Source organism: Lissotriton vulgaris, chromosome 9 (genome assembly GCF_964263255.1).
Source record: "Lissotriton vulgaris chromosome 9, aLisVul1.2, whole genome shotgun sequence".
NCBI classification, from domain to species: domain Eukaryota; kingdom Metazoa; phylum Chordata; class Amphibia; order Caudata; family Salamandridae; genus Lissotriton; species Lissotriton vulgaris.
In genome coordinates, this window is record NC_141697.1 from 226708351 (window position 1) to 226725646 (window position 17296).

A 17296-nucleotide genomic window follows, 5' to 3' on the forward strand; every position below is an offset into this window, starting at 1 on the left:
AATGATGTTAACCCCCATGGTCAACTACCTGCTGAGTATGCTGCCACTGATACTAATGGAAGAATTCCACAAAAAACTGAACACAATGATAAACTCGTTCCTCTGGAGGGGTAAAAAAGCCAGGATTAGCCTCCAGAAACTCAGGCTCAGCAAGGACCTAGGGCAGCTCAACGTCACAAACTTTAAGACTTTCCAAACAGCCTGCCTCGCCAGGCAAGGCATATACTGGCTCACGCAGGAACAGGGTTACACACCAGCTTGGCTGGAACTAGAGAAAGCTCTGCTGAGAGGCATAAACCCGGCGGACCTCCTCACGGCTAACAAACACCCGGAAGCCAACAACATAATCCTCAAACACCAAAAAAGCCCTCCTGCAAGTAGACAAAAGAATGGGAAGGAGTATAAAAAACACAAAACACGAATCCATTTGGTTCAACACAAAAATTAAATACAAGAACAGCGTACTTAATATAACCCCCTGGCTCCAGCAAGGTATCCACACCCCATCCCAACTAGAAGAACAAGGGTCCCCTTCCACCTTCTCCAACCTACAAAAAGCGCACGGCCTCCCAGACATAGAATTATATAACTTCCTCAAAATCAAAGCGGCTATCACTAGAGCAAAATTAAGCATAGAGGTGCCAACAATAAACCAATACATGTCAAATCTCAACAAACTTGGGCACCAAACATCTTACCTATACAAATTACTTAGGGCCAAATCAACCAATTTAAACAGGAAAGTCATAGATCACTGGGAAACACGGGGGGCGTGGCTTGAGCGCCGAGGGAGATGGCGGCGTGAGCTCGGAGCTCCGCGCCTCTTCCCCACGGGAATCCTGAAAGAGGGGCCGGAGAGCCCGTGTGTGCCCCGGCGCCGGTAGAGGGATCAACGGTGACCGGCTGGGCGAGGTTTGGGCTGCTGGCGGACCCGCAGAGCAGAGTAAGACCGCCGATCGCTGCGGCCGCTGGAGCGGAGAGGCGAACAGCGCCACGCAAGATGGCTGCCGCGGCGGCGCCCAGGAGAACCGTGGGCTGCACAGCAGATCGCACGGCCGGCGCACACTGAGGAGGCGCAGTTGCCGGCAGCGACGATCCCCCCACACAGCGAGAGACGATCCTTGGTCCGCGGCCGCGGTGAGCAGCGGGTGCGTGTGGGGACGGGGAGAGCCACCCGGATACGCCACTGCAGGCGCGGCTTCCGGACAGGCTCCTTTGCCGAGAGAGCGAGACCTGGAGCATCGGCCCTGCCCTGATCGCCGGACATCCCAACAGGTGAGCGGGGGGCCGCCCTGAGAGGGGGTCCCGGGGAGACGGAGCACGGCGCTGCACATCTCAGCCCCCCCCCCCCCCCCCCCCCCCGCAGCGGGAGCCCGGAGAGCGTGTGGGGACATAACGGAGGAGCCTGTGGGCCAATGAGGGATCTCTGACGGCGCCGGACTCCCGGTGGCGCGACCAGCCTAACGCGCCAATCCAGGGGAGCGAGAGCAATCCTCCACGGCGCCCAGGAGAACCGTGGGCTGCACAGCAGATCGCACGGCCGGCGCACACTGAGGAGGCGCGGTTGCCGGCAGCGACGATCCCCCACACAGCGAGAGACGATCCTTGGTCCGCGGCCGCGGTGAGCAGCGGGTGCGTGTGGGGACGGGGAGAGCCACCCGGATACGCCACTGCAGGCGCGGCTTCCGGACAGGCTCCTTTGCCGAGAGAGCGAGACCTGGAGCATCGGCCCTACCCTGATCGCCGGACATCCCAACAGGTGGGCGGGGGGCCGCCCTGAGAGGGGGTCCCGGGGAGACGGAGCACGGCGCTGCACATCTTAGCCATCCCCCCCACCCCTCCCCCCCGCAGCGGGAGCCCGGAGAGCGTGTGGGGACATAACGGAGGAGCCTGTGGGCCAATGAGGGATCTCTGACGGCGCCGGACTCCCGGTGGCGCGACCAGCCTAACGCGCCAATCCAGGGGAGCAAGAGCAATCCTCCACGGCGCCCAGGGATCGGACACCACGGCGGACGCTCCCTCTGGAGTAGTGGTTGAGCAGTAAGACCCCATAGCGCGCAGGAGCTGACCGCGCGGCGGAGGCCCGGGGATAACAGGCGGACGAGAAAGGCGAGAGCGGGGAGGCCGGCGGCTATGGGGAAACCGAAAGCCAAGGCGGAGGAGGCGGCGACATCGAATGTGGCGGAGGGGGGCCCCGCTGAGCAGACGGACCTGCAGAGATTGCAGGATAGGATCTTGGACGCCATAACGGCCACTAGAGACGCGCTTCATAATGACATAGCGCAGGTGGCGTCAGGGTTGGGCTTGCTTCGAGCGGACCACAACAAACTAAAGGACAGGGTCAAGGATGCTGAAGTGGCGCTCAATGACCTGGCGCCGGCTCACAAGGCGATGGAGAATAAGCTAACGGAGGCCCTGGACCGCATACGCACCCTGGAACGGCGAGCAGAAGACACGGAAAATAGAAGCCGACGCAGCAATGTGCGGATCGTAGGCGTGCCAGAGACGGAGGGGACGGGGAACCTGGTTGCCTACATGGAGGAATGGCTGAAGTCAGTGATGGCGCCGGAGGGGCTTTCGCCGTTCTTCACTCTGGAGCGTGCACACAGAGTCCCCTCGGGACCGCCCAAGCCAGGGCTCCCACCTAGACCGATCATAGCCAAGTTGCTGCACCACAAGGACAGAGATTTGCTACTACGGAAAGCTCGAGAGGATGGCCCTTTCTAGATAGCGAACAGCGGAGTCACACTTTTCCCGGACTTCACCTTTGAGACGCAGAAGCAACGGGCCTCCTTCCTCACAATCAAGAAGGAATTGCGGACTGAAGGCCTACTCCTTGCTTTTCCCAGCTAGGCTCAGAATAGTGGTGGACGACAAGGCGATCTTCTTCGCAACATCAGCGGAAGGCTGGGAGTGGTGGGAGTCATACAAGGCCGGGACTGATGGCGCCAAGGCAAGAGAAGAGCGGGAAAAGGAGCGAGAACGCTCGCCCAAACGGCTGCGGAAATCGAGGAGACTATGGAAACGAGGGCGGGGGAAGCTGGGACCAACGGCCTCCCAGACTGAGGCGGAACGGCAGGCGGCGCTACTGGAAGTCGAGAAGCTCGGTCGAGCGGAGGGCCCTGAATCTAGGGGGGCCACGGACTCGGACACTCACGTATCGGCCTCTGGTTCAGAGTCGGACCTTTCGGGGATTCACCGCACAGAGGGGCCGCTGGTGACACCGCAAACGGCGGACGAGATCCTGAACATATGAACTTCTGTCGATGCAGCATGGGTAATGTTTGAAAGACTGGGAGAGGAACCATTGCCTATGCACATAGTGGGGGCCGGGGCACACCGCAGGGTTCGGTGCAGGGTGGTCATGAGGAATGGGGGAGGAGACGAGGAGCGAGGCGGCGCAGCCCCCCTCTGGACGAGGCCGCGCTCCGAAGGCCCTTAAGGCACCCACGGCTACGGCTGTGTAGTTGAGACCTGGGTCATCAGGTATGGGAGTTTGGATGGGGACTGATATTTCAATATTGGGGCCTGTTCTGGGGGAGGGGGGGGATCCCACAGTTGGGGATTGTTTACTTTTCTTGAAGTTGTTGACCCTGGGTGCACCATGGGTAGGGCTGTTGAAGTGTTTTGTTTTGTTCAGGGGGGGCACCACCACCGTCGAGGGGCAGGAACTGGAGGGAGTGTTTCGACTGGACCACTGGGACAATGGCTAATGTGACTGGGCTGAACTGTATTACCTGGAATGTCCGGGGCCTACACACCATGCAGCGTAGACATAAAGTGCATGCCTATTTAGTGCGGAGGGGAGTACACATCGCAATGCTGCAGGAGACGCATCTTACACGACAAGAGGGGGTGGCGTTACAGAGGAGATGGCGGGGACAGGTTTTTCACACCAGCTACTCGGCCTATGCGCGGGGAGTGCTCATATGGGTTAGAGCGGGCACCCCTTTCCAACTAACGCGCCAATGGGTAGATCAGGACGGGAGGTACGTGGTGGTGGAGGGGAAGCTAGAAGGTAGAGATATTGTGCTGGCTAGTATATATGCCCCAAATACGGACCAATTGGCTTTCCTAGCGACACTGTCAGGGACGCTGGCCCACTCCCTAGCGGGCCCGGTCCTGCTGGGGGGCGACTTTAATTCCATTGCCGACCCCTTGCTGGATAGGTCCCACCCCCCCCTACGTGACTCCCCAGTTCATAGGCTTTCTAGAGGTAGGAGGGAATGGCAGGAGAGCTGGGAGCTAATAGATATCTGGAGAGGGCAACACCCGACTGACCGGGATTACTCATTTTTCTCCGGGCTCCATGATTTACATGTCCGTTTGGACACGATACTCTGCTCCCGGGGGGTGCTGTCAAGCGTCACCGGATCAGAGTATCTATCGAGAACAATCTCAGACCATAACCCGCTCCTGATCCGGCTAGCGTGGATAGCGGAGAAGCCCAGGATCCCGCTCTGGAAACTGAGGCCTGAGACCCTAGAGGACCCCCTCTTCGGGGAGGCCCTAGCGGAGGGAGTGGATTTATATTTCGCGGAGAATGCAGGGACGGCGACCTCTAGAGCGACGGAATGGGACGCCTTTAAGGTAGGGGTGAGGGGTATCTGCATCAAGGATTACGTAGGCGTGCGGAAAGTATTGTTGGGCGACCTGACTAAGGCGGACGCCAAGCTTAGAGAGGTGGAGAAAAGGCGGCCCGGACACCCGGAACTCCAGGAGGCTCTGTGTGCGGCCAAGGAGACAGTGGCCGTTGAAGTGGAGAGACTCCGAGCCTTCGACTACAAGCGATATGTACTGCGCTCCCATGTTGACGGCGATAAGGCGGGCACCCTCCTGGCATGGCTCTCGAACCCCACAAGACATTGCGCTCCCATACTCCAACTGAGGGACACGGCGGGCGTGGTGCAACACACTCAGCTGGGCATAGTCAACGGCTTCCAGAAATATTACGAGGGCCTATACCAGAGTGCCCCGGGAGACATGACGGGGCTGGTGGAACCCTTCCTGGCTGACCTGCCCCTACACCGGCTGGAGGCTGACCAGGCGAAAGACTTAGGGTCGGACATTGATGTGGGGGAGATACGGTCGGCGGTGCGGCGCATGGCAAGGAACAAATCGCCGGGAATAGATGGACTCCCCATAGAGTTCTATAACAAATACCTGGACGTACTGGCACCGCGGCTCCTGACCGTCTATAGAGAGGCCAAGGCGATGGGCCGGCTACCGCAGTCGATGCGGGAGGCGTTAGTGGTCCCACTATTGAAGCCCGGTAGGGAGAGTGACGACCCTGCGTCCTACCGACCACTCTCCATGCTCACCGCGGATTATAAGATCCTGAGCTCCATACTAGCGGCGAGGCTCCTGTCTCACATGACGGGGCTTGTACACGGCGACCAGAACGGTTTTATACCACAGCGCAACACCTCACTGAATATCAGAAGGCTTGTCCGTATCATGGACGGGCTGGACGGCGGGGCGGGGACGGAGCTGGTCCTCTCGGTCGACATAGAAAAGGCCTTCGACAGCCTCGAGTGGGACTACCTCTATGCTGTTATGGAGCGCCTTGGGCTGGGTGCTGGTTATATTCACTGGACGAAGGTCCTTTATGCGGGGGCGATGGCAAGAGTGAAGGTGGGTTCGACGGTATCCCTCCGCTACCCAGTGGAGCGGGGCACTCGTCAGGGCTGCTCCCTCTCGCCGCTATTATTTGCGCTGGCTATTGAGCCGCTGGCGGCTGCGACCCGAACGGGGCGGCACACTCGCGGAGTGCGGGCCCGTGACGGACACCATTTCATCTCGCTATATGCCGATGATTTACTGTTGTTCCTCTGCGACGGTGTGGAGGACTTGCAGAGAGCGGAAGCCCTGCTGGGGAGCTTCGGAGAGATGTCGGGCCTAAGGGTTAACTGGCCCAAGACGAGCTTGTTCCCGCTACTGGAGGGCACTGCCCAGCCACAACACCGATCGGAGGCGGCCTGGAATCCTACCTGTATGAAATACCTGGGGGTCCACGTTTATCATAAGCCAGGGGACTTGCTTGAGGGCAGCCTGGGGCGATGCGTACGCGGACTGAAGGGCTGTATGGCCTTCTGGGCCACGTTGCCACTATCGGTGGCGGGCCGGATTTCCCTACTTAAGATGGTTGCCCTGCCGAGACTATTGTACTATTTCCGGACGCTCCCAATCTGGCTACCTGGCTCTTTCTTTAGACAACTTAAATCTCAGATTACGGCGTTCATTTGGGGAGCGGGACGGTGCAGAGTAGCGCTGGCCACGCTTTCTCGCCCGAAAGATGGGGGGGGGGCTAGCGGTGCCGGACTTTGAGCTTTATTACCTAGCGGCCCAACTGCAAGTCTTCACGCAGGAAGTAGCGAGGGTGTTCCGGGGCCCAGAGGACGACAGCTTACGAGGGACGCCCAGACATGTCCTAGGATATGTAACCCTCCAACAGCGGCTGGACAATCGGGATTTGTCGCTGGAGCAGCGCACGTACCGACAATGCTGGAACCGGGCACAAAAGAGAGCAGGTATTCAGCGCCCCTATGCGCCTGAGATCCCCCTGGGCATGCTAACGGCCTTACCACATGGCGGCGACTGGTCGCACCTACAGGAATGGGAGGAAGCGGGAATACAGGTAGTTGGGGACTTATTTGAAAATGGCGCACTGCTCCCATTCCAGGAGTTGATAGAACGCTTCGGCATCCCGAGAGGGGGATTTCTGCTGTATGCAGCCGTAACCAGGGCGATGCAGGCCCACTGGGGAACGGGACTGGAGGAACCTGGGACGGCAGCGGCGTGCCAGTACACCATGATGGCGGCGGGCACGATCAAGGCGGTAACGTGCCTCTATAATCGAATGCTCAGAGAGAATATCCCTCCACTCGCGTCCCTCAAAGCCAAATGGGAAGCGGACCTAGGAAGGGAAATACCTGACACAACGTGGGGGCAAATTGTCAATAGGGCTCGCAACAGCACAAGGAACGCTAGGTTTCAGCTAATCCACTACTATGTGTTGCACAGGGCATACATGACCCCGGGCAGAATCAGGCGGTATTTTGGAGTCGAGACAGCGGCCTGCCCTCGGTGCCCGGAAGAGGGGACCGAACTAGTGCACATGCTGTGGGCATGCCCGGCCCTGCGGGATTATTGGCAGGACATAGGAGAGGTGCTGAATGAGGTGACTGAAAGGTCCATAGAATACGGTCCAGCGGAATGTCTTTTGCACTGGTTCCCCCATACCCCCAAGAATAAACTCACGAGTAAGTTTATAGACATGGGACTGATGGTGGCCAAGAGGGAGATCACTAAGAACTGGAAGGCGAGAGTGGGGCCAACTCCACGGAGGTGGCGGCAGGAATTTCTGAAATAGGCCACGGCTGACAGCACACATAGGTACCAGCTTGCGCGTAGGACCCCTAGCCCAACAGCAGCTGACACTGCGACCGCATGGGAAGTAATGGTGCAGGCACTTAGGGACAGCGAGGCTGATGATGAGGGGGAGGCTCCCGGGGCGGATGGGACGGAGGAGGCGGGCTGAGGCCCTAGGAACAGCAGGTATGCAGGGGGGTTGACACTAGAAATCCAGGAATGGTCGCAACGAGACCTCAGGCAGGTGGTGGTGGGTGAGACGGGTTGGGGGGGGGAGTTATGGGCTTTGCGCAGAGAAGGGAGTTGGGGATTAGGGCGTAGTTAAGTAGGACTATAAAAGTAGTCATGCACAATAATCCGGACATTGACCACTCCTCCATATAGAACGTCAGGCTTGGACGAGCAGAGACATCATCGCCGCCCAACCCCCGGGTTGTGGGCATGACGGCTGTGTACAGATTGACGAAGCATGTTGAAAGTCTGCTACATTTTATGATGATACTTCTATGTGTAACGACCTGTACAGGTATGACTACAATAAAAATTATTTAAAAAAAAAATAAAAAAAATCACTGGGAAACACTAAACGCAGGGCGGTTTAGCGAAAAAGAAAAAGCCCTCCTCTGGGCCTCGGCAAGCAGGTACAAAGTCACCTCCACACTAGCACAAACAAAATTCTGTCTTCTACACAGAGCGTACTGGACCCCGGCACGCCTAGCAGCGGTCGGGCTCACTGACAACGACCTATGCTGGAACTGTCAGAAACAGAGAGGTGACCTAGAACACATTATAGTCCAATGCCCTAAAGTTAAAAATTTCTGGGGGAAAGTAACAGATTTCATCCACAATGTAACTGGGTACACTCCAAAACTGAATCTCCTAAGCATAGCAAACGCATTCACGGCACCGGAGGTTCAATCTGCCAACGACAGGAGCCTCATTGACCTGCTCCTCACGGCGGCAACCAAGACAATCCTGTCTACCTGGAAAGATACAGGGAAGGTCACTTTCAAAATATGGTTCAACTGGGTCACCTTCCTAAGGGGAGCAGACAACATAACGAAAAATCGAACACCACAAGTTGGACGCAGCAATGAGATGTGGCTCTCCCTGGACAAATACCTTGCCTCGCAAAAAACGCCGTAAATGCACAGAAACCCCCCTCCCCGGCGTAACCCGTCTGCAAACTCTCTCTGGCCATACAAACCTCTATTCACCGCAACTGTGTCCGTCCTTTCTCTCACTTCTTCTCATCTCTGTCCTACTTACCCCTACACACGATCTCTTCCGACCGTTGGGGGCAATGCATTTGACCGGTATGTAAAGACAAGGACTCAAGCAGCCTATGTATAACCAGCACACATGCACCGTAACAAGCCCGTATGTATTATTACCGATACGTATGTTTACATTTACCAGTGTTGCCTTCGATCGGCTTACTCTGTACTGTTTTGTAAAAACTTCTAATAAAATCTTTTAAAATAAAAAATAATAATAATAAAATACATTTTTGACTAAATGCATTGTATACATCTTTTAATATTTTGGCTCAACTATAAATGTGCCAGTAGAAAACCAAAGTCTGCAGGCACCATCATAATCGTGCCTGGGTACCCTTTGCTAAAAAAAAAAAAAAAAAGTGTTTGAAGTTTAAATAAAAAATAAATAAATAAATCCAATCAAATGGCCTGCCACTGGGTGTGTAACAGCTTAATACCAAAGGGAATAATTGGTTGCAAACCTTTCTTGTTAGAAAATTCTGGTATCTTTTAAGTAAGATGTATTATTTGTGTGCTTAATTTATAGGAAATAGGAACAGGGGGTACCTGTCAGTGGAAGATATGTGGGATTAACCCCACAACAACACTTGCTGTATACTTTGAGGTCGTAAATCAGGTAATGCACGTTTCTTGGTTTTTCTTTCATGTCTTTTCTATTTTGTCTGTTTGCTATATTTTCTGCAAGTGAGTTGTGGAGGTCTTTAGAAGATGTCAATTGAGGGTTCACTATAAAGAGCTTTCAGTTCTCAATGCATTTTGATGGATATTACATTTTGGTAAATGGGTTGGATAAACCTCCTAGTTTGCACAATGTAGACCTTACTTTTCAATTGTTTCCATTTGGATAATGTCAGTAGAAAAAAGGGAACCTTAAGCAAAGAGTTTCAGATTAGATTTTCTAGAAAACAAAGTGAACAAGATGTGTGCATGTGTCATATAACTTATTTCCCATTCATGTCAATTTCCATGAAACACACATTACAAACATACGCACAGATTTATGGTAATCACATGCAGTAACGTCTAACATGCAGTAATGACTATTACACATATTGTGCAATTGTGGAATCAGGAATTGTTTCCACCTTTTAAAAAAAAAAAATTGTAAAGTTATTTTAAACATAAAAGGTACCACAAATTCACAAAACCAGTAATGTCACAACCAGTAGGTTTCACCTTTAGAATCGTTAGGCTTTACCAGTGGTTCTAGCCATGCTTTACAGCATCCTGCTGCTGTGCAGCATGGAGTTTACAAAAGATAAAAGCCTTTTGCGGCCGCCTGCAACATTTTGTAGACTTTCAAAGGCATTACGAAGCAAGCGTTTTTTGTTAGATCTGAGTCAGATTGCCAAACGAAAAGAAAAAGTAGCATCAGTAGCTAGAAGCAACGTAGGGGAGAAGGCGGCCATGGGGGGTGACATCAAGGGAGGAGGAAACCACACGAGTGGAGGGGAAAGCAGCGAGAGGGAAGCATCACAGGGTGTGGGCAGGGGGAAGCAACTTGGAGGGTACAGGGATGGAAAACAGAGAGAGAGGTACGTGGGTGGAGCAATTGAACAAGAAAGCACAACTAAGAGGTGTAGGGAGAATCACATTGCTGGAAAAGCAATGTTGGGGCAATATAAGCACACAAGGTCACAGGGGCCAAGCACACGGGAAGCGAGAGCTTCGGAGAGGGAGACAGTAGGAAAAAATACACACTGTTGCAGAGTGCCTAAACAAAAGAAAAATCAGCGCCTGAAAACGGACCAGTGGACGGACACAAGTAATGAGTCCATGCTCCACAGGAGGAACAAACCCAAGTGAAGCCCACATTCGCTAAGAAATTAGAAGCTCACAAATGAGAACGACAGTGAAACCAACCAGTGGTAAGTAATAGCTCTAAGCTAAATGTTAGGTAACAAAATATCTTGCAGCTCTCAAGGTAAGATCTAAAAATGGGATTGATTACGACTCAGTAAACTTTCTAAATTACCTATACTGGATCTCTTTTTGGTGTAAGGTTGGGTGCTCTGAAAAACATGGCAAGTACATTCCTAAATGCTTGTCTGTTCAACCGATTGCTACTTTATGGGTGGTCTCCAGGTTTGTGTGTCCTTCTTCCATTCCAGTGACAGTCCTCTGATTCTGCCCGCTTTTCTAAATGTGGAATTTACCTTTGCATAAAGGATGCATGTTGTATCGGACGGAGATTTCTAGCAGCAGAATTTTACAAAGGCATCTGACTGGATCCGGAAACCTTTTAAACAGTACTTCTGCATGCTGGTAGGTGGCATCGTTCATCTCCTGCCCTGCCAAAAGTGACGTGTGGTGCCTATATAGTCACCACTCCAGAGCACGGGCATCAGGTATTTTCTTTCCGCCCCAACCACCCCAGTTTCAGAGAGAGCAACTGTTTTTTTACATTTATTTGGAGACTTTGTCTTCTGGTGTTCTAGAAATGTTCCCTAGGAAACCAGCAGGTTTCATACTTTGTGGTGCCTATCACAGGCAGATGTCTCTGACGACCAATACCTGATTTGCCTATGGTAATTGTAGTGGGACCATGACTCCAAGGCCTGCGAGGACTGCAGCGCTATGCACTCTAAGGTGTTGCGTGAGCACTCCTTCAATCAATCAATCAATCAGTGACACTTATAGAGCGCGCTACATACCCGTAGGGTCTCAAGGCGCTGGGGGAGGGGGGGGGGGGGCGCTACTGCTCGAACAGCCAGGTCTTCAGCTTCTTCCTGAAGGAGAGGTGGTCTTGGGTCAGGCGCAGGTCGGGAGGGAGGGAGTTCCAGGTCTTGGCGGCCAGGTAGGAGAAGGACCTTCCTCCTGTAGTCGCTCTTCGGATGCGGGGGACGGCGGCGAGGGCGTGGTTTGCTGAACGGAGGTGGCGTTTGGGAGCGTAGAAGTTGATCCGGCTGTTGAGGTAGCTCGGGCCTTGGTCGTGTAGGGCTTTGTGTGCGTGGGTGAGGAGGCGGAAGGTGATTCTTTTGTTGACGGGGAGCCAGTGAAGGTCTCTCAGATGTCCGGTGATGTGGCTGGTTCGTGGGATGTCGAGGATGAGTCTGGCTGAGGCGTTCTGGATCCGCTGGAGTCTCTTCTGGAGCTTGGCGGTGGTACCGGCGTAGAGGGCGTTGCCGTAGTCCAGTCGGCTGGTGACGAGGGCCTGGGTGACGGTCTTCCTGGTCTCGGTGGGGATCCACCGGAAGATCTTCCGTAGCATGCGTAGGATGTTGAAGCACGCCGAGGAGACGTTGTTGACTTGCCTGGTCATGGAGAGGGAGGAGTCCAGGATGAAGCCCAGGTTGCGTGCATGGTCTGTCGGTTTGGGTGCTGTGCCCAGGGCGGGAGGCCACCAGGAGTCGTCCCAGGCGGAGGGGGAAGAGCCCAGGATGAGGACCTCCGTCTTGTCAGAGTTCAGTTTCAGGCGACTGGTCGTCATCCACTCGGCTACCTCTTTCATCCCTTCGTGCAGGTTGGCTCTGGCGGAGGCGGGGTCGTTGGTCAGGGAGAGGATCAGCTGGGTGTCGTCGGCGTAGGAGATTATGCTGAGGTTGTGTTTGCGTACGATGGCCGCGAGGGGGCTCATGTAGACGTTGAAGAGGGTGGGGCTCAGAGATGATCCTTGAGGGACGCCGCAGATGACTTCGGAGGCCTCTGACTTGTACGGTGGTAGGCGGACTCTCTGTGTTCTTCCGTCGAGGAAGGAGATGATCCATTCCAGCGCCTTGAAGCCTCTCGCCGTCCGATGTTGGATGACCCCTTGACAATCAAGATCCCAGTTGCGTGTGTGGTCACATGACTGCTTGCGGAGTACATAAGTCATCTCAGTGAAGTCATCGGGTCGGTCCCACAAAAAAAAAAGTTGAAGTCAAAACGCTCTTTGACTTCACTGTACGGGTCCAAGCCTTCGGACGAGGCACAGGAACGACTACCCAAGCTGAGACCCCTTCCACGCTTCCACTGCAGTGAGCATGTGCCTGGGTCCACTCTGTGCTTCCCAGAGGTTCCCAGAATAGGAGCGACAACCATCCGACTCAATAAGTTCTGTGAGGCAATGCACCTAATTTTTGGGTGGCCCTTACCATCTGGAGCGCCTTCAGGCCTCATGGGTTTGGAGGGAGTCCTCAGTGGATTCCCACTGGTGAGTTCACCCTCTTCACCATTCAGGCTCCTTGGATCAGCTCTGGCTACGAGACCAAATCCTTCCGCGAATCTGCTCCAATGCTGTAGTTCCTGGTTCCACCTTTGCCCAGCAGCGGCAATGACCCCGTCCAATATGGAGTCACATAGGCGTTGTCTGACACCGACTCTAGTGCCAGCTGGAACTGTGCCCTGGACTGGGAGCTAGTGCCTTTTTTCTTTGACAGGCCTTGAGAGGGAGATGATTTGGGGTCCTAGGACACATATGGTTACCTTAATCTCCTAGATCAGCCTGAGGACAACTGGCATGAGAAACTGCCGGATGCAAGCGAGTTGGACACCTCACCAGACTCTAACTTGGTCTCATCCCATGGTGGCTATGTAGGAAGAGGCCTCTTTTGCAATAGGGTGGCTGAGGTCCTGGACCTATAGCTGCCCTCCGTGGCAGTCTATTCAAATGTCTTGACAGAGGTGCTTCAGATGAGAGGTACCCCCTCTGAACCTCTCCTCCCATTTAAGGAAGCCTTTATGGACGTCCTGTTTAAAACCTGGCCCAAGCCCTGCACAGGGGCTCCTATGCACAGGACAATTGCTCACTGCCGTTGCCCCACTCCTGGGATCCCAGTCTCCTCAACTTGTATCCAACCCGAAGGGATTGGCAGTCCAATCCTCCACTTGAAAAGCCAACTCTGGCATTCCCTGCCACTTCACTGGATAGGCAATCCAAAAGGCTGGATACCTTTGGCAATAGAATGTTCTCTTCCGCAGCCTAGCACTGCGGTCAGTGAACACTGCATGCCTTTTCGGTGAATACACCCTCAGGGTTTGGGGCTCAGTTGCACAAGTACTGCCCATGGTCTCCGAGGAGGCCCAAGCCATGCTGTCACAGGCAATTTCAGATGGCAGAAACCCAACATAATTCACTATTTGCTGCTGACTGGAGATGACAGACTAGCTAGGCAGAGGTATTGTGTCATCTGTGGCACTAAGACGCCATGCCTGCTTCAGAACTGCTGGCTTTTCGGGGAAAGCTTCCCTTATGTTCTTGCCCTTCGATGGTTCCAGATTATTTGGCAAAAAGACAGACTCCTCACTAGAACGCTTTAAGGACAGCCGGGCTGCTGCCAGGTCCTTAGGACTCTCCTTTGCCCACCGCCAACCCCATTCTGATTTTTGCCCCTTCTGTTGCTGCAGTAGGGTCTACCAACAGTGTCTTATCCCACTCAGCAGCTCAGCCTTTTGATTGCTGTGGACGCGGTTCCCGCAGACATGTGACCACTAGCCAAAGGTTTACCCAATCTGCCACACCCTAGGCAGGCGGAGGCCCCAAATTCCTTTATATTGCCATCATACCAGTCCGGGCAGCAGGATTCTAGACCTGTGCTTTCTCAATGTCTTGCTGAAGGATAAATCCAAGATGTTAACGTTAGCGCAGGTCATGTCTCCCCTCGAGGCCGGAGACTGGATGGTAACACTGGACATTCAGGATACCCACTTCCATATCCCCTCCATGCCTGTCCACAAGCATTCAAGGTGCGCCACAAGTACTTTCAGTTTGCTGTGCACCCTTTGGCTTTACAGCGCCGTTGAATGTTCACCAAGGTGATGGCAGAAGTTGCAGCACATCTGTAGAGGATGGGGGCTCTGGTCTTCCCCTACCTAGACAATAGACAGTTGTCTCTCACCTCCAGACTACGGTGGACCTCCTACAGTCTTTGGGTTTCTCTATCGACTTGCTGAAGTCACACCTGACTCCCTCCTAGGCACTCCGCTTCATCTGAGCTGTCCGGAACATGGAGCCCAGAATATTCAGGCTATGATTCAGATGTTTCAGCCTCTGTCCTCAATTTCGGTGATACTGACGGAGGCTATTTGGCATCCGAAATCTCTCCGACCTGCTCCAGACCTCAGAGGGGACCTTAAGAGACCTGCAGTTGTGGCTTAACCTTGATTGGGCAAGCTGCAGACCCCTCTCCCTTCCCCATCCTGACAGATGTGTCACTCCTGGGTTGGGGTGGCCATCTGGGAGAGGTGGAGAACAGAGGACTCATGTCTCCGGCAGAGTCCCAATTCCACATCAACGTGTCAGAGCGGAGGGCAATCTGACTGGCATTAAAACACTTTCATCCTTTGATCAAGGGAAGACTAGTGCAGGTGTTCACGGACAACACCACCTCCATGAGGTACTGCAACAAACAGGGCAGGATGGGATCGTAGATACTGTGTCAAAAGGCTTCTTCTCTGGAGATGGCTGGAACAACTGAGCTTTTCCCTGGTGGTTCAAAATTTGGCAGGCTCTCTGAACGCCAAGTCGGACAGACTCGGACATCGACACCTAGGGGATCATAAATGGCGTCTCCATCTGGAGTTGGTGCAAGGTTTTTTTAAGATCAATTCATCACCGCTGACAGCATGCAATTTCAGCACTTCTACATGCTGGAATTCTCCAATCAGACTGCCCCTTTGAGAGTACCTTCTGTTGCAGCTGTAGGGCAGGGTCTTGCACCCCAGTCTCTGCACTCTCTGCCTTCACGCTTGTAGATTGGCCGTTTATGGCCTTCCTTCTGAAGTCTGCAATGTTATTCTGGCAGCCAGGTATCTCTCAAGCAAGACAGCCTATCCCTGTAGTTGGGAGACATTTGTGGCATGTTGTGCTTCCAAGAATGTTGATCCCCTTTCTGCAACCCTATCCCAAGTTTTGTTGTTCATACTTTCCCCGGTCCAGCAAGGCTTTGCTTTGGGCACTGTTAAAAGTTAAGTGTCAACCATTTCGGCTTTTTTGTGGTTCCGGACCAGCCTTCTTTGTCGCTCGTTTTCTAAAGGGACTCCAAAACCTGTTCCCTTCACAACCATTCATCATTCCCCAATGGCTCCTTAATCTGGTCTTGACATTTCTAATGTTTGCGCCCTTCGAGCCTCTACCCAACTGTTTGTGTGCTTACCATCAAATCAGATTTTCTGGTAGCCATAGCATCGGCCCGGTGGGTATTTGAACTGCAAGTACTTTCTGTGCACCCTCCCTACATGACGTTCTATCTAGACAACTGGAACTGAGAACCAGTGTCTCCTTTCTTCTGAAAGTGGTGACATCTTTTTATGTGGTCCAACATATCACCTTACCTGCCCTCTTTGCCCTGCCTCACCCTTCCATAGAGTAGGAGAGACGCCACTGATTGGACTCAAAAAGAGCATTCTACATTGATTGTGCCAGAGAGTTTTGGATGGACAATTATCTCTTCATTGGGGCGAAGAAAGGAAACGCTATGCAAAAACGGACCATCTCACAATGGATAGTGCTCTCCATTAAAATCTGCTACACATTGGCCAAGAAGTAACTCCATGACGGCTTGCATGCTCATTCAGCCAGAACCTAGGCTGCAACCACTGCGTCAGGCGGCAAAGTAGGCATCTCTGGTACACATTCACCAGACATTACTGTCTGATTAGTCAGGTACCTCATGACCAGCACTTTGCCCGTTTAGTCCTCCAAGGCTTCCTGGTCTAAATCAGCTTGCAGACCTTCATCTGGAGAGGTATTGCCTGTTATCTATTCTAAGGTAAGGACTCTGCTGCTAGAAGTCTCTATCAGATGAAAAAGTAACCTTCTGTAGAGCCTTATCTGGTAGAGACTATGTAGCTGCAGATTCTTTGCCGACCCTCCCATCCATCCATCCACCCAGCTCTGCGAACATATTTCTTCACAGATGGTACTCTTATGAGGTCTATAGTGCTGCACACCAGAACATCATGAAAATCTTCATGGTTCCTCGCTTCTGGCATGGAAAGGTCTCAAAAAGTATCTGACTTCAGCACTTTGTGTGGCACCTAGATAGGCATGTCACGTCCAGCGCGGATGACACTGATGTGGAGCTGAACAACGTCACCTACCAGCATGCAGAGGTTCTGCTTGCAAAGTTTCCATATCCAGTCTGATGATGGGGATAATTCTAAGGTAAGGATTCTGGGGCTAGATATTCTCAGGTCTTCAGCTTCAATTGTCGGCGTTTGCGGGGAGCACCGCATGACACTGTTAGCGATGTGGTGGTCGAAGGTCTGGTGTCGGTCGCAGTCATCTTCTCGCTCCGAGGACGACGCGAGGGCCAGCTCCCAAAGTCTTTTGTCCTTGATGTCAGCTGGTAAGTCACGCTGTCAGTGCTGCTGCCTCCCATAACTTTACCGCGTTTGTTTAGTGCCCCTGACACTCCTCCTATTTCTCCAATTTCGGGGTCACAGTGAGAATCTGTCCCACCCTTTCTGTTTCCTAGCGCTGAGACAAGACTGTCTCAAATGAGGGGACACAGTCTATCCCTTCATGCCATTTTTGGTTCTCCGCCTCCCTCTGGCTCGCACCTCTGCCCTAAGGAGGTTGGTGACACCTTGACTGACTCCAAAGTGGCGGGGACCTCCCTTGGTGTCTGTTAGGCCCTCCAAATCCATGATCGAACCCTTATCGGCTCTGGTGCACAGCCCTTTGGTATTCCCACCTGTGGCACCAGTGTTGGATCTGCCAGCTC

The 17296-nt window shown here is 53.4% G+C and overlaps 1 protein-coding gene across 1 annotated transcript in view; it reads left to right on the top strand.

The window, feature by feature from the left end:
- SEC23A (SEC23 homolog A, COPII component) overlaps positions 1-17296 on the top strand; it is a 981910-nt gene that overhangs the window by 383528 nt on the left and 581086 nt on the right. The window contains exon 12 of the mRNA XM_086937358.1: positions 9178-9267. Coding sequence (XP_086793484.1) covers positions 9178-9267 — 90 coding nt within the window. The remainder of the gene's footprint in view (positions 1-9177; positions 9268-17296) is intronic.